This window comes from Talpa occidentalis, unplaced genomic scaffold, assembly GCF_014898055.3.
Source record: "Talpa occidentalis isolate TD23 unplaced genomic scaffold, MPIMG_talOcc4v2.1 talOcc4.9, whole genome shotgun sequence".
NCBI lineage: Eukaryota > Metazoa > Chordata > Mammalia > Eulipotyphla > Talpidae > Talpa > Talpa occidentalis.
The window spans coordinates 9,954,128-9,971,553 of record NW_023605305.1 but is presented as its reverse complement, the minus strand read 5'-3'; the positions used below and the strand labels follow the sequence as shown (position 1 = coordinate 9,971,553).

At 57.2% G+C, this 17,426-nt stretch overlaps 1 protein-coding gene across 1 annotated transcript in view; it reads right to left on the bottom strand.

The window, feature by feature from the left end:
- Positions 1–2,177: 2,177 nt before the first annotated feature.
- PAX7 (paired box 7) overlaps positions 2,178–17,426 on the bottom strand; it is a 90,907-nt gene continuing 75,658 nt past the window's right edge. The window contains exons 9-10 of the mRNA XM_054691165.1: positions 9,162–9,408; positions 2,178–2,293 (exon numbers count right to left, since the gene is read on the bottom strand). Of these exons, the coding sequence (XP_054547140.1) occupies positions 2,178–2,293; positions 9,162–9,408 (363 nt within the window). The remainder of the gene's footprint in view (positions 2,294–9,161; positions 9,409–17,426) is intronic.

Below are 17,426 nucleotides of genomic sequence, written 5' to 3'. Positions count from 1 at the left end.
GGCTTGGTCCTAGCAATGGAATGTCACCTCCTGGGGCGGGGACTGCGCGGTTCTGATGTCACCTGCCTGAGATCCCTGCTCCTGGGTGCCAAGGGGCATAAGGAGACTCAGGCGATTCCTGAGCCAGGCTTCCAAGGGGGGAGGCTTGACCATTCATTCAAGGAATGTGGATGAAGGTTGTGGTAGATCCTAAGGAAGAGCTGCTTCTTGGCTGTGATAGCTACAAAAGATGGACCGGGCCGCCAGGGGTCATTCAGTGTTCCTTTCTGTCTTGAGCTTGAAGAGCTACAGGTTTCTTGCAGTGGATGCTCCAATTGCAAACCTGGCCGCGCTGATGGGCTGCACGCATCTGGATGGCCCTATTATGAACAGGTTTCTCTAAACCAGAGACAAGCCACCGGGCCAGGTCCAGGACAGGCTTATACTACTGAGCCTGAAGATGAGAAATAGGGGGGCCTCTGTCCCAGGGGTACCATCCATGCAGGAAAGTGCCCGAGCATCTTGCCAACCAGCTTCCCAGCAGGGAGGAGCAGTCACCTCCCAACCGCAGCAGCCTTTCCCTCCAGGAATGTCTCGTTAGCTGAGGGCTAGAGGTGTGGCCCAAGCAAAGATGTGTCTTCATAGACCCAGGTGGGGACAAGCAACCCGGTCCAGTCCTGGGGATTCCATGCCGTGTCTCCCGCGACTAGTGCCTTCTACCCAGTGGCACTTCGTAAGGTGGTCCCAGCGTAGATGAGTATCATGTGGACAAATAGGTGACGGTGGTGAAAAGTTCCAAGGGAGGCCTAGACGGGGGCTGGAACTACTCCTCGGACATCTCGAGTCTTCTAGAGGGGGAGCGTGAGGAAGCCGTGGCAGAGGCCCGGCAGGTGCCTTCCCCTTGTCTCCGGAACCTTTGGTGTTTCCCTCTGCCCAGGGGTGGTGGCTTGAACACTGGCCACACCTGCCCCTGCCCAGCCGTGCTGGCCCAGGAGACAGAGGCCCTACTGAAAGCCGCCACTCCGTGGGGCAGGGAGGTGGCTGGCCCCCGCCAACATGCCAGGAGGAAACGTTGGTCTTGCCTATGGGTGAGCAGTTCCTGCAGGTCCAAAATCCCTCTCCAAAGCCCGACGAAAGTCCCCTTCCTAGAAGATGGGGAACCGAGGGGGGCGGGCTCTGTGGAGGCTTTATGAACAATGGAAGCTTCATGGGGTGTGGATTGAAAGCACAGAGCTGAAGCCTTTGACCAAAAAGGCCTGCTGCCCACTGGGCGAGGGACCCGTCGCAAAGCCCTTTCTGAGCCCGCCCTCTGCCTCGTCACCCACGTGTCCTCAAGACTCCATCCCTTCCCCTCCCATCTGATCCAGCAAGTGAGAAAACTGAAGGGTTTGGTGGACTCCCCAGGTCTGACTTGGGGTGGGCAGGGTTGAACTGAGGCTTCAGTCTCAGAACCAGCTGCCCCCCAGGCCTTGGGGGGGTCTTTGTACCTGAATACTCAGGCTGACAAGCCCCACCTGCCCACTTGGTACCACCCCTGCCCCCTCCTCATGGCCTGGCCTGGGTTAGATTTCCCCCAACACCTGGAAGAAGTGTGTAGGGAGGTCCCTAAGTCCTCAGAAATCCTGGGTGACTCCTCTGGGAAGACCCTGGGGCCAGGGTACCCTCTCTGTTGGAGCCCCAGCGTCCAGAGGAGGAAGGGACCGTGGTTCAGGCCCCGGGCCAGAGACCCGCAGGAAGGCGGTTTCCAGCATGTCCACAGGCGAGTGCCCTGATGAGCGCCCCCTCCACTGTGGCCAGGGTGCCGCTGGAGTCAGGTCCAAAGGGCTCAGGACCTCATCCCAGATACCACGCGCCTTTGAATACCCAGAGGGTGAGCTCTGGCTTCTGTGCCTAAGAAGGCACAGAGGCCACAATAGGACTGGACTTGGAAGGGGGTGGGGGTTGGCGGGAAGACCATAGGCTGACCAGAAACCCTCCCGGGGAGGGTGAAGGGGCAGGCTCCAAGGGGTCATCTAGGTTCCTAACCACAGGTGAATGAAAGGTGGACCGCGCATCTCCAGAGGGCCGGCTGGGGAGAGGGCGTAGGCTCCTTTCCCGGCCTCGTGGGGCCCCGAGGTGATGAGGGACCGAGGCTGGGGAGCTCAGGGGTCAGTCAGGGTTGGGCAGGGACTTGGCTGGGGCACGTGACCCCAAGTGCCCTAGTATGCCTGGCCAGTTTCCACAGGCAGGAGTCCCAGCACAGCGGAGTGCTCCCCGAGCTTCATGCGGCGCTGTGTGGAGAGGCTCACGTTTTTGGCCAGGTAATCAACAGCAGCTGCAAAATAAAAAGGGGGACTCCTAGAAATGAAGGTTCTTTTACCTCTTCTTCCAGATGCCCCACATATATACAGTCATACATCTGCTCATTCATTATTAGTTCATTCAGCCACCCTTCTGTGCCTCCATCCATCTCCCAGCCAGCCATCCATCCGTCCATCCGTCCATCCATCCATCCACCCATCCACCCATCCATCCATCCATCCATCCATCCTCTCATGCATCCATCCATCCATCCATCCATCCATCCATCCATCCATCCATCCATCCATCCTCCCATCCATCCATCCATCCATCCTCCCATCCATCCATCCATCCATCCATCCATCCATCCATCCATCCATCCATCCATCCATCCATCCACCCATCCACCCATCCATCCATCCATCCATCCATCCATCCATCCATCTATCCATCCATCCATCCATCCATCCATCCATCCTCTCATGCATCCATCCATCCATCCATCCATCCACCCATCCACCCATCCATCCATCCATCCATCCATCCATCCATCCATCCATCCATCCATCCTCTCATGCATCCATCCATCCATCCATCCACCCATCCATCCATCCATCCATCCCTCCCTCCCTCCCTCTATCCATCCATCCTCCCATCCATCCACCCACCCACCTTCCTGTGATTCATCCATCTCAAGAAACTCTCGCCTCTCTCCAACCATCAGAAAATATTTACTTAAATGTATTGTTTGCCCAACTCTCTTGTGGGTTCAGTGGGGGAGGGAGGCACAGAGGTTATCCAAATTACAAAGTGAACAATTAGTCCCTCCTTCCACTAAACTCTGTGGGGGCGTCCTGTGGGTCCCAGAGTCTGGTAGTAATTAAAGCAAGGCTCGCCTCTGGAGCCCACGCCCAGCTCATGGACACGCAGAAACCAAAGCAGCTTTTGCAGGTGAGCCTCAGCTCCACAGAGTCTCCACAGGAGGATCCCGGCCCTGCTATGAAGGAAGCCGAGACATTCTGCACTATGGGGTCTGGTCCCCCAGAGGAGAGGGAAGAGAGTCTGAGGGTGTGTACGTGTGTGTGAACACAGGAAGCACTAACATGGGTGAAGCAACAATGGGCACACACATGAATGTTCACACTTGCTCAGGCACATCTGCACACATCTGTGAGCAGTGTGCACCTGTGTGGGCAGGATAGTGGAAATGCCTGTGCACATACAGTAACAGTGTACAGGTGAGTTCCACCTGGGCAGGTACGTGGCCATTTACATACATTCTGTGTGCAGGCTCAACCCCTGGGCCTGTGTGGACAGGTGTTCTGTTTCCGCCTTGCTAATCCTGCCTGCAGCAGAAATCAGCCCTTTCCGAGTGATTTGACTGGCAAATCACCCTCGGCCCTTGATGCACCCCCAAAGCCAATCCAACCCCCAGGAACCTCCAGAATCCAGAGGTGAGAGGAAGATGGAAAGGAAGGTGACTAAGAAGTGTGAGCCCTGGCCTACCACTATCACCAAAGGGTCCTCTAACACTCTGCCTGCCTCTCCAAAGTTGGGGGCTTCTGCTAGGGCAGGTGGCTGGAGCCAGATGATGGCAGCGACCCTAGGCCACAGGAGACCAAGCTGCTCCATGGTGCAAATGACCTGGATTCAAATCCTGCACCTGCTGGATTTTAGTGTGGGTCTGGGCAAAGCACCACACCTCTCCAAGCCTCGGCTTCCTTGTCTGTAAATGGGGATAAGAGCTTGGAGATTGCATTAGGGATGAATTATAACATGCATATAAAGTGGTCCCCAGCACGATGCCTGGCACACGGTGAGTGCAACAGAGCAATCCCTAGGCTTGGAGCTTAGCAAGCAGTTGTCAGTTTTGATGGGGCAAGAAGGAAAGGAACAGCAAGCACGCCCTCCTGCTCACACGGCTTCGGTAAGTCGCTGCCTCTGCAGGCCTGTTTCCTTGTCTGTAGACTGGGAGAGCCCATTCTAGACTCCTCAAGGGCTCTTACCAGGGTCAAATGAAATAATGTGCTTTAAAATGCTGGGCATAGAGGGCTCAGGGCATGGCCCCTGAGACCCCAAGGGATGTGCAAATGCCCTGGGGCCTTTTGAAGTGTCTGGATGCTATGCCTTTCAGCTTCACAGGCTCCAGAGCCTGAGCTGAGCCTCTGGGTGCCATCCCTGGGCTCACACAGCCTCCAGGCTCCCAGCTGGGGAGGCAGCAGTGGTGGCAGTGGCCAGTTTGCCCTGTCCCTTACTCTGGGTGGTAAGGATCTCCACTCTCTGGCCTGGGGGGGCCCTGCAGCTCTATTTCTACTACTTGGAGCCAGTCACCTGGGTTGCAGGGCCCTCCCCAGGAGGAAGCCTCATACTGAGAGTGAAAATAAGGACTAGAGGCGCTGACATTCACAGCGCTCACTCTGTCGGCCTGTGTTACGCCCACTGTGCGTCATCTCATTTGATTTTCACAAGTCTATGGGGCTGCCTGAGCCATTACCCCCAATTTACAGATGACAAAACTGAGGCCCTTCCCTGAGAAGTTGCATAAGGCGGTAGATCCCATGGCTCATGAATTGTGGAGCCGGGATTCAAAGCCTGGGGTCTGATGCCAGCTCCTCAGCATCCCCCAAGCTCCCCCAGCAAGTGTCCTATGGAATAGCCCCTTGCAGGAGATACTATACACCCCAAATCCTGCTCTGGCCCCATCTGTTCCAGGGTGTGTTGGTGGCTTGTCTAATGGTCAAATCGGGTGACCTTTCCGGAGTCACGGGGGGCTCTGCCTTATTCCACGTCATGCCAAGCTCTGATGCTGGCCTTTCTGGCTCTTCCTGGTCAGACTGATGAACCGTCTGGCTCGGAATAAAATGAGGACAGTGAAGTAAGATTTCTGACCTACTAAGTGCTGTGTGCTAGGCAGCCACAATCTCATTTAAATCTTCCAACAGGCCCATTTTGGGTCTGATTGTCCCCATTTTACAAAGGTGGAAACTGAGGCTCAGCAAAACTGCTGGCCCAGAGTCCCACACAGCACGCGAGGTGGAGAGTTTGTCCTGCTGGGCCTCCTCCTCTTCAGCCTCACTCAGTTATCGGCCGTGGCCCAGCACTTGGGCATGTGGGGCCAGGAGACACCAAGAAGCCAAACTTTACTGACAGCCCAGCAACTTCAAGGGCACCCGCGGCCCTGTGTCTGCGTCTCCCGGGGTCGAGCGGGGGGCGGCTGAGGGCAGGGCTGTGACATTCCTCATTACAGCCTCTGTCATCGGCCCTCCCTGTCCCTCTGTCTCTCCGTGTCTCCCCTCCTCTGCCTCGTGCCTGAGCCTGGGCTCTAAACATCTCAAATTAGATTAATCGGGAGTTGGCAGGAGATGTGGCGGCGATGCCAACTAGTAAACAAATCTCAGCCGTCACTGTCTCGTCAGCCGGCGGCCCCAGAGGAGGACCCTTCTAGACACAAATTCTTATTAGACTTGTCAGATCTATTAAAATTCTTTTCACACTTCTGCGTTCTATCAGCCCCATCATTAGTCCAGCCCTGGCCTCTGGGAACACCAGGGCCATATTAATCTGCCGTGTGCCCCGTCCCTCGCCCCCTGCCCCAGCCCCTCCAGGGAAGGGAGAGACGGACAGATGGATGGACGCTGGCTAGGAGCAGCGAAGGAGGGTGTCCTCGGGAAGACCAGCGGTGCCGGGAGAGGTATGGACTCTGCTGCGTAGGGCCGTGCCCCACGTGGGCACTCCAGGCACACCCCAAAGTGAGCCTCGAGGGGGCAGACCTGCAGGCGGTATCTGTGCAGCTAGGGGGGGTCTTGAACAAGCTGCTTCTCTGGGGTCCTAGTTCCTTGTCTGATGAGGACGACTGTGCACTGCACAGGGTGGTCATGAGGATGGGAGACCAGACCGTAGTAGGTGCTCAATAAACAGCTGTTTTCCTTTGGCTCTACACACACCTGCATTTTTACACGTTGAAGCTGTGTATACACACACGTGAGCAATGCCGCAGTGAGATAAGTGTGGCGAGTGTGTGTCCATGCGTCGTGTCATGAAGATGAGCCCACACATGGTGCGTCTGGGACGCAACAATAGTGACAGAGCTTTGTGTTGGCCAAACAAGAACTAGGTTTGACGTCTGGGTATCTGGATCCCTCATTCACTTACTGTGTCCTTGGGGAGTTTCTCACCTTCTAGGCCTTGGCTTTTGTTTCTGTAACCTGGGGACAGTTAACACCTACCTTGCTTGGGCTTTCGAGAATCACATAAAATGAGAACATGAGTCGTGCTCAGCCCCTGGCCAGCTAGATCCTGCAAGGGACAGATGAGAGCAGATGGCTGGTGGGCCTGGGCACATTCGGGTGCTCAGGACATGCCACTATTGGATGTGGGCCGCGCAGCCCTGTCATGGGTGTGTTCAGTTGTCCGTGGACGTGGGGCAGGCGATCGGTGGGCAAAGGATGAGTCCCTGGGTATCCCAGAATGTCAAAGGTAAGGGGGGTGATACAGTGGACAAACCTTAAGGCAACTGAGTGGAACCCCTGGGGTCCCATTTCACAGATGGCAAAACTGAGGCTCAGGAGGCAGGTGGCTTCTGGCATATCCAGGCCCAACCCTGAAGCCTTGGTGGGGTGGGTGGGGTGGGGTGTGGGTCTGGGCTGGAGAATGTGGCCCAGAGGAGCTCTGAGCTACCCCTGGAGGAGCCAGGGGGGCAGGGCGCTGTTGCGGGGGAGGAAGGAGAGGCTGGAGGGGCGGGGGTGGGGGGGTGGGGGGGTGAGGAGGAAGTCATCCTGGCCAGCTTCCCCAAGCAAACGGGGAACAAACACTCCTTTCTCGCCTCCTGGCTCTTTCCCTTTTGATCCCCCCTCCCCTGCCACCCCGTGCTGACTTTGGGGTTAATTTTATTTCCGAATTGGGCAAGCGCCCCTGGAGTGGGGCTCGGGGCTCCGGGTGTGACTAACGCCTGCCCCGGGCCGGGCTGCTGCCGGCCTCGGAGCTGCTCTAAATGCTTTATCAAGAGCATGTGTGTCCCGCTCCACGCACAGCAGCAGGGCAGGGGTTCACCTGGGCGCCTCTGGAAACACTCCTGTCTGGGCACATGTGTGTCCATCTCTCCAATATGCACACGGTGTGTACCCCACACACGCTCGCTCCCACGCACACATTCAGTTACATGCCCCGACATCAATGTGTGTGCAAGATGCACCACACCCAGGTATGCACAGTCACATCTGCGCACTCGTATTTGCAGACTGCACACAGCCTTCAAGCTCACATGCACACTACCCAACACACTCAAACAGATGTACATACTGAACACAGATGTTTACACATAGAACATAGAGCCATCCACATCTGTATACACACATCTGTACAAGTGCACACATGCTTATATACATGTCCACAAGGATGTCAAACATACCTTCTCTCACACACACGCGCACACACACACACACACACCTGAATGCACAGTTAAATGTGTGTACAGCCACATGTACTCACACGGCCTAAGGTACGCACATGCATGTTTACACACAAATCTCTATGTCCATCATGGGCCCCCTCTATGCTCATTTAAACTCATGTGTGTTAACAGCCACACACACACCCACGCTTGCCCCTCACACATTCACACGTACACACACAAGGAAGCGTGCACTGACATGCGTGGGCTGAAATGCACAACACAGATGGGAAATCACATGCACCCGTGTACACACGTGTGAATGTGCACACACACGGGGAGAGGTCATGGCGCAGCTGGGAGGGGGAGGCCAGCACAGCTGGCCCTCATTTAGCTGTGGCGGCCAAGGCCGTGTGAGGAGGAGAGGGCTGGTGTGGGGCAGGAAGCCGGGGTCAGCGGGCCAGGCCAGGGCACAGCGGCGGAGGACGCCCTCGGGGTGGGCGGTCTCGCCCTCTCGCCACACGCCCTTCTGATTAGTTTGACACCAGCAGGTGAGGCCTCTGCTGGGAGGTGGGGCGGGCGGGGACCCAGTGACCTCGGCTCCTTGGGCTTTGCAGTCCCAGCTGCTCTGCTGCTTGTCCCGGCTGCAGGCGGAGGCTGTGGGCTGGTCTGCCTTTGCAGCCTGTGCTATGCCGGCCTGCGGGGCCACCTCCGGGCAAGAGGCCGTCGGGGTGGCTGCTAGGGTGGGATCCGAGACCAGTCAGAGACTGGGGAGACCAAGGAGAGAGCTCAAAATAACAGCATTCCCCAGAGCCAGAGGCATGGCCAGCACGCAGGGCCTAGACCGCCCCAGAGGCTGCGCGTGGTTCTAGGGCACGTGGAAGGGGGTGGCCACCGAGGAGCTGGGTTTCACATTCCCGTTTCATTACATCTAATTCAAATTTAAAACTTAAATTTGATTTCTTTTAGTGGTTGGGAAACTTTTCGGTATATTTGGAACATCTTGGATGTGTCCATCTACTTCCTCGGTTATACATTTTATGAGCTTTAAATGCGTATCAAGTCTTTCCAGTGGACTCTTGGTGTCTGAGTTAAAAGGGGCTGGATTTCAAAGACGTGGCATGACAAAAAGAACGTGTGTTCATTTTAAAAGATTGTGTTAAAATCTCACTCATCATTTTATCGGGGTTACCTGTTGACACGGTCACATTCCAGGGACAGTGTGTAAATAGCGTGTGTCGGTAGATAGAAGGCCACGGGTTTTGTCTTGTGCTTTAAAATGTGGCTCCGAGGAAGCTGCAATGACGTTTGGGGCTGTATTCTATTTCTATGGGACAGCAGCGGGCGTGCGGCTCAGGATCAACCTAGACCCCCGTTCCTTTGGTCTGCGCCTCAATTTCCTCATCTGTGCAATAGGCACCTCCACCCAACACCACCTCAAAACTTGCAGATAAGCGGCAGGCCCTTGGGTGGGGGTGGGAGAGGGTGGGCAGCCCGGGCGCTGGGCACTCACTCTGGCCGTACTGGCCGTACTGGTAGCCAGCCACGGGGTCCACGCTGTAGCCGGTGGTGCTGTAGGTGGGCGGGCAGTAGGACTGGGAGGTGGGCAGGCTGTCTCCCGGCTTGATGGAGTCAGCCCGCTGGCTGCAGCTGGCCGAGATGGAGGTGGCAGAGTCCAGGCCGCCGTGTAGTGGGGAAATGGAGAAGTCGGCCTGTGGCTGTGGTGGCACGGCACTGGGGTTGCTCAGAATACTCATCACCTGCAGGGAAAGACCGTCCGTGCCGCTGAGCAGCAGGCGTGGGGCGCACAGTATGGACCCCAAAGACACCAGTGCTGCAGTGACCCTGCCACACTGGCACTGGGCAGGCCTTTGCTGGAGCTCTCCCTTGATGTTCCTGAGGCATCCAGAGCCTCAGTTTACCTGGCTAGTTTTGCCCTTGTGGGTAGGGGCTTAGTTAGTGGTTGCTCCTGATTAAGTCCCAACCCATGGAGTCTCCCTCCACTGAGAATTCTCGGCCCAAGACAGGGCCTTGTTCACCTTTCTATCCCCAGGCCTGGCTCTAAGGGGCACCCATGCCTGTCTGCTGAATGAATGAACGCACACGTGCATGAAGGAACTAGCTAGTGATGTCTCCCCAGACCAGGCTTTGCCCATGTCAGGGAATGGCGCCCCCTCCATCACACTGGGATGCCTCCACCTCCCAACACAAGGGTGCATGCAGGACTCTGGAGTTGCCTGGCTTCAACCCCCACCCCCCATGTCCACCCTTGCTAGGCCTGCTATACTCCTGGATTCTCTGGACTTTGAACTTCTGCCCCTACAACACCAATGGACATGGCTGATGCCTCCCTATAGCCTCAGGACACCTTTCTTTATTCTGACGGCTCTGGATGTCTCTGACTATCACCTTCTTCCCTGCTTGGCCTGGTTCCGCAAACAGGAACTTGCCAACTCAGACTAACAGAGTGAGGTTTATCTCCAGAGACTCAACTTAAAGAACTGGTATTGGTTCTCTAGTATGTTCACTTATTCAATCAACAAACATGCACGGATGGTGACGAGGGTTGCAGGTCTCAGACCAGGCTCTGGGGCTTCAGAAGAAGAGAGACCATGGTTCCTGACTTTGATAGGAGGAGTGTGTGTCTGCTGGGGACGGCAACTGGCAACCACCAAGATATGGAGCGATGATGCGCACAGTAACACAGCTCAGGGGGCCGTGGGAGCCCAGAGGAGGGCACCCAGTCAGTCTGGTGGGCCAGCCACCCAGGAAAGAATGGGGACAGGCAATGCAGGCAGCAGGCGTTGCCATTGTAAGGCTGGAAGGGCCCGGGACCCTGATCACCTCACGGTAACAGCACCCATAGGGGAAGGGTCCGCAGTACTAGGTGGGGACATCCTTACTGATTATCACCCAGAACCAGGCAAAGAATCACAACGCAACCCAGGCTGCACACATGGTCCAGCTCCAGCTTCCCTGCCTGCTTCTGGGAGAGGAGCAGACTCTGGGCATCTGAGTGACAATCTAGTTGTTGAAGTTTTTTACCTTCCCACTTTTGACCTGTCCCTGACATGGGCACCAGGCATGGCGGGGGTCAAGGGCATGGGTGCAGAACCCTCAAGCCAGGGACAGACACTGAGCCTGCCCCCCACTTACTAGCGGAGCAGTTCCAGGGACCCTTAGCTTCTCTAGCACCCGCAGTCCTCAGGCAGAGTGGGCAGCTGGGAGCAGGCTCTGACCTGGCCTGGCACATGATAGGCACCGAGGATGCAGGGGATCCAGCCCCTTTAACCCCCCAAGGAATGCATGTGTCTCTCCCATGCCAGAGTCTGCAGAGAGGCGTGGGCTATAATGCCCACTTCTCCGTTGAAGGAACAGAGTCCCACGGAGGCCTGTGGCTTCCCCAGAGCTCAGAGTCAATGAGAGACCCATTCAGAGTCCTGGCCTGACCCTGCTCACCTGATCATGTCTAGACTGACTCTCACAGGTGTGTGTCAGGCACGTGGCCCCGTTAGAAGTCTCATTTTGGGTACAGGCAATGGTTCATCCCCTGGGCAGGATCGAGTGGGGTGGGGTCTCTCCCTGACTCCTCCCACAGTGCTCCCCACTCATTCTCCTTTGCTCTGAGGTCATCCCTCCTCTGTCTTCTTACCCACCCAGCCCCTTCCAGAGCCAGGGTGCCAGGCCTGCCAAGGCCGGCCTTTCTCTCCACTGTAGCCGAATAGTTCTTAGAGTGCTACTGTGAGCCAGGCTGAAGGGCTGGACTGGGAGCTCCTGGAGAGCAGATGGGAACTGTGTTTCATACATCTTTGCAGCCCTAGTGCCTTCCTCAAGTCTGCTACATATCATGAGCCTAGAGCCTGTGAAATTCCTGCCAACTCACTTACTGAGCACCCACTAAGCAGCAGGCACTGAGCTGGGCACTGAGGATACAGCAACAAGCATCAGCAACTCCACATGCATGTCCTCAGTCTAATCAAGAAGGCTGACAGCAAACACAAAAATGATGTAGTTTGATCCTCATAAGTGTTACGGAGGGAAAATAATGGAGGTATGTGGCACAGGCAGTCAAGATGTCCCCAAAGACGTGATATCCAGCAATAGCAAAAAGAACCAGTGATGGGAAGAGCAGATGAGCTTTCCAGGAGAGGAATCAGCAAGTGCAAAGGCCCTGAGATGGGGACATGCCCCGCAGGCTTAAGAAACAGCAAGAAGGTCCTTGTTGAGGGTCAAGTCCCAGGAGCTGCCAGCGCTCCTGGAGTCCTCTGTCAGAGGGGACTTCTGTGGGGCTCAGCGGTCCTTGAAACCTGGGCCATCCAGACTGCTCAGAAACAGCTCAGGCGCAGGGAGCTTTCCTGTAATGGGCTTTGGTCAATGGATTTGCCCTGGAACATCAAATCAAATCCACATCTGGGATAGGTGCGCATGGGGTATGCGTGGCCTCCGCTCAGTCTCCCCAGGTCCCTGCAGGCCTGCGGATCAAAGGGTTCCAGTTCATCCAGCCCCTATCTCCAGGCACCGTGCTTCCAAGCAAATGGGGCAGGGCCCAGTGACAAGAGATGGGAAGGGAGAACATGGCCTCCTCAAGCAACTAGGCTATTATCACCCCCGTTCTGCAGGTGGGGAAACTGAGGCACAGGGGACTGACGGGGGCATCAGAGATGACACAGTCATAAGCAGCACAGCTGACGTTTGAACCCTGTCCCCGGAGGCTGGCTGTGTTCCCGCCCGACAATAGGTTCGGTGGGGGAGAAGCCCTTAGCAATCCTGGCCCCAGAATCTAAGTGGCCCTCGGGCCCCTGGGAGCCCCTCTCTGCCCGCGGAAGCAGGAAGCTCTGGCCCATGGCTGGGGGCCCAGCTGAGGTCTGGGGCCTGCAAACTTTTGAACTTGAGGAAGTCCTGGTCTGATGCGGTAATCCACCCCCCTCAAGAATGCTAGGGCCTCTCCCCCGGTGGGTTTTACTTTTTTCCCGGTGACCTTGCTTTCACTAATGTATTACTTCTTGGTACGTTACCGTTACTAACTCAAAATCAATACCGACCTCCACATCTGTAAGGTTTTATCTGAAGGCAAATCTCGGGCTGTCCGTCAGGCTGAGTGACAGCCATCCCTTCCTCTCCCTCCCCCACCCACCGCGGCCCCCGCCCGCCCCCAGCCCCTTCCTCTCCCTCTGCTCTAAATCAGTCCCAGCCTCCACCAGACTAAATCAATAAGGGGCGGCCTCACCCCCTTCCGCCGCTGGGGAGAGGCTTGCAGGTTGGGGGGGGGTGGGGGCCGAGGTAGCCCAGTGCCAGCCCCCCCTTTCCACATCCTCTGCTGGGCACCCCCTCCCTGGGGACGTGCCTGCTCCCTCCCCTACTTTAAAAGAAGGGGATGGGAAAAATGTAATTAATTCCCTCCGTTCCTGAGCTGGCCCTGAGGGCCTGGGACCGAGGAGGCTGAGCTGGGAGATCTGCACCCTCTGTGATAACCAAACGTGGCTTTGGGAGCGAGGCTGCAATTAGAAGGGGCGATCACCATCGTCGGGGCTCTGTGGCAGGGCTGGGGTGGGTGGGGGCAGAGGCAGGACGAGAGAGGAATGGAGGGGCAGGGGGCCCAGACCGGTGAGTCAGGACGAAGGGCCTGGACAGGGGAGGCGGCTGCCATGAGGCCAAGGACTGCCCGGCCCAGCGGGCAGCTCAGGGAGCCCTGCTGGGTCCTCTCGATCCCCTGTGGCAGTGGGACAGAGGGGCAGCAGAGTAGCCAAGGGCACCTGGACAGCCAGGGGCCAGGACGTCTGCAGCCCATGTGCGCTCTGCTGCTGACCCCGCGCACTTCCTCTAGCCTTCTGGGCCTTAGTTTCCTCTTCGGTATAGCGGGAGGGACAGTGATGGGGCTCCCTAGCAGCGCAGTCAGGATGAAGGAGTGAGTGCATGGGGGTGCCCCACAGTGACGCACATCCGTGTCCTTGGTGCTGCAAGAGCCCACCCCTTTCCCCACCCCCTGCACCTGGAGAAGAAGGGACTGGCTGAGGGAGAGAAGATGGCTCGAGGACAGCATCAGGGAGATTCTCCCTACTAAGGTCGTGTCTCTTCCACCTCTTCTTCCCACGGGGCCTGGGCACACAGTGGGTGCTTTCTGAACAGAGAACCGCTCTGCCTCCCCTCTCTCCCCCCAGAAGCGGGAGCCTGCCTTCTGACAGGGAGTCAGGGGACAAGTCACCCCCATTCTGGCCTGAACATCCCCTTCTGTAGAGAAGGGGACGGCATCAGACATGAGGCCCCACGGTGAATCGGTGACTCTCCAGTCCTGCCCGTCGAGGCCCAGATTCACACTCCTGCACGCACACGCTGCACGGAGCAGCAGGCTCTCACCTCCACGGCACAGACGCAAAGCGCCTCTGGGCCCGATCGCCAAATAGCTCTTCATGAAAACCCAGGAAGGCGTCATGAAAGTCACACGCCCACACCTGCTCATCAGATACACTTCCTTGCGCACACATCCAACCGCACAGGGACCCCTGGAAGCCTCTTGGAGGCGGCGGCATGTTCAGGACGGGGAGACAGGCTGCAGGAGGGGCGGGGGGGCACCGGGGGAGTGACCCCCGCAGTGGTGCAGGCAGCAGGGCCAGAGCCCAGGCCACTGCTCCGGCCCTAGACTGGGTCTGGCTCTCTAGACCACCTGCTTCGGTGCACAGAGCTTCTGTGTTCGAGCCTCAGAACCGACTCCAGCCCTGGCCTCTTTTCTTAGTCATCCACCCCTTGACTTCCACAGGGGCAGAGGACAGGTATGGGGGGCAGCCAGTCCCACCGTGGGGAACACAGGCAGGTGCACCGGAACAGAATGCAATGTTTGTCTGAACGGCCTGAAATCTGTCTCCAAGGACCAAGAACTGTCCAGGCTGGGGGTGGTCAGCGGCAGCCCAGGGCGTGGCTTGCCTGGTCCCTAAGGACCTGGGCCTGGAGTCCATCTCAATGTTAAGATGGACCTCCCGGGGGCAGGCTGGGGCTGGAGGGAAGGGGCGGGCTTGCTTCCCTCAGTCTTCATGACCCCACCTTGGCTGCCCACTGGCATCAATGGGGGAGTCTTTTTAAATGTTGTGCAACCACCCACCCTCTAGGGATTCCAGTCAATTGCTGTGAGGGTATCGGCCTCGGGACCTTCAAAAGCTCATTCCCTGGTTAATTCTAATGGGCGGCCAAAATTGAGAACCACTGTCTTCCAAGCCTCGCTATTACTGCCACGCCCGCAAAATGCAAGCACACACCCGCACTCACACGGGGAAGACTTGGGCGGGCCCCCAGAACACACCCAGGTGATGGAGCCCGGACAGGGACTGCCAGCTCCTGGCCTGCCCATCAGGCCTCCTCACCGCTCACGCAAGCCCCCGCGTGCCTCCCTCCACCTCCCTCAGCCCCCCACGGACACTCAAACACATCCCACAAGCACACCCTGCCCGTCCTGTCCCCAGCGCCACACTGAGATTAGTGCAAGCGAGAAATCACCCACCCAGGCAGGGAGCACCCCTCCCCCTCCCCTGCTCCCCCCCGCTCAGTGCTGCGCTAAGAGGATCTTGGGCCCCCTCCCCTCTCCCTGCCCCCTGTGGACAGCGGTAATGGGCTTCGGGTGCTGACTTTGAGCTTCCAAACAAGATTTCCTGCGGGTCTCCCTGTCCCTGCCCCCCCTTCGCCTTCCATCTCTCTGCTTATGGCCCTCACTCCATCTCCACCCCACATCTCCTGCAGCAGCCACCCCCCCCTCAGCCAGGAGAGCCGGTGCCAGCCATCCCCTCCCTCCCCAACCTGCTCCCCACCCAGCCTCGCCCCGCCTCGGCTCTCCAAGCTGGCTGCTGCCTTCCTCTTGCACAAACGCCGCATCTTACAGTCTCCAGAGCATTTCCCTTTAACCTCAAGACCCTCAGTTACCCCATTTTTCAGGTGAGGAAACTGAGAAGGTTCAGAGGCTCACCCAGAACCCCCTTATGGGATGAGTGGCAGCGCTAGGCCAAGAACCCTTGATCTCCGAGCTCTGACCCAAGACCCTTGCCTGCACCTGGCCTCGGCCTTCATCTGCCATGGTGGTTCCGGTCACGCGTGTGTGAGCATGTCTATCAAATGTGTGTGGAGGTGGAGTACACGTGTATGATGCGCACATGACAGTGTTGTGTGTGATGTGAATTCTGTGTGTACGTGTAAATTGTGTGTGTAAGTCTGCCTGTGCATTGTGTGTTCAAGTATCGTGTGTGTGGCTGCAGCACGTGTGTATGGGCACATGCTCTCTGTCCCTCTAGTTGGCCTCACCAACCTCGGCAGCTCCCGGGGCACTTGGTAAACACCTGGTCGCTGGCTGCCATCTCTGACCAGGAGGGGGACTCCCCGCCTTCAACTTCCACCTGGTTACCTCTTCCTTCCTTGTGGGAGTTCCACATACCAGACCCCCAAAGACTCTAGAACCAGGCTCTGTTGGATTGGAGAGGGAAGCAGGGAGATTATTTTCTGTAGAGAAGGGTTCAGCTAAGATTTTGGTAGGAGGCTCCTAGTGTGTGGAGGGAGAAACCCTCAAGTTAAGCCAAAAAGGACTGGGAAGTCTCGGGCCTGAGCCTTTACCGGTAGAAATCTTTCAACCCTACTGCCTTCTGGGCACAGACAGACCCTAACCTTGGAATTGGCCAGGAACTGCTGGGGCAGACTCGGTGTGCTAGTCCTACTGCCTGACACATAGTGGGTGTCCACCAAACATTTGTCGAGTGACTTCAAGAGCAAATGAATGAGTTAATTTATCCCCAGCACAGGGCCCGGCACGGAACGAGCTGAATGAAAATCAGGGGAGCAGTCTTGTGGCACACGCACAGCACACGCCCTCTGCCCCAGGGGTCCCTGCAGGCTTCGCTCCAGCTTATCTGAAAGCAGGGAGACAGAATGACTTCCCAGTCATTGTCCAAAAAGTTCAAGTGTCTATCTCAAAGTCAGCTTCCAAATATCTGGAAACATCTGGAAATACTGGAGGGGAGTTGGTTTTGGCCCCCCTCCCTGGGCAGGTCCTGCCTTGGCCCCAGTCTGAAGGTGTCCTCGCCAGGATGGGTCCAAGGGCTCCTGGCCCCTGGTGGGTGCCAGCGCCAGCAGAGTGTGGTGGGATTCGGAGACCATCTCTGATGGCGCGATAATGGCGGACGGGGGATTAGAGCGACTGCTCAGAGCAGCAGCGGGGTTGGAGAAGGAAGGGGCCGATCGCCGGGAAAGATATGACTATTTAAAGATAATGATTGCATAAATTTAATTAGCACACTTTCACGCGGCAAATGGCCGTTTTGTAATTAATGTATCTGGCCTTACTAAGCATGAAAGATCCCATCTCCTCCCCCTTCCCCCCCGCTCCCAGCTCCTCTGAGCCCTAATGAAAGACAGAGAGCAAGTGACAGAAACAGTTTGTCAGTGGCTCCAGGTGTCAGCGCCCTAATTGGCTGAGCCAGGGAGGGAGGGGGGTTGGGAGGGCTGAGGGGGGAGGGAGGGGGTCCTCCCGGGAGGCGGGGGATGGGGGGGTGCTGGTGTGGGGGAGGGCTCCCCCTGGTAATTGCCAGAGATGAGGACGCAGATTGACCATGGCAGGGAGTGAGCAGTGGCAAGGAGGCCTCGTTAGTACCTGGGCAGACAAGCTGGCACACATCACAATGTGTTAAGGACTCGTGGCCTTGATAGCTCCGGCCTCGCTTGCCCTCTCCAAGGAACAAATCCCTCCAGGGGGATGAATGAGTGAACGAGCCTCAGCTTTCCCTTCTGTAAAATGGTACTGGTTATCGGG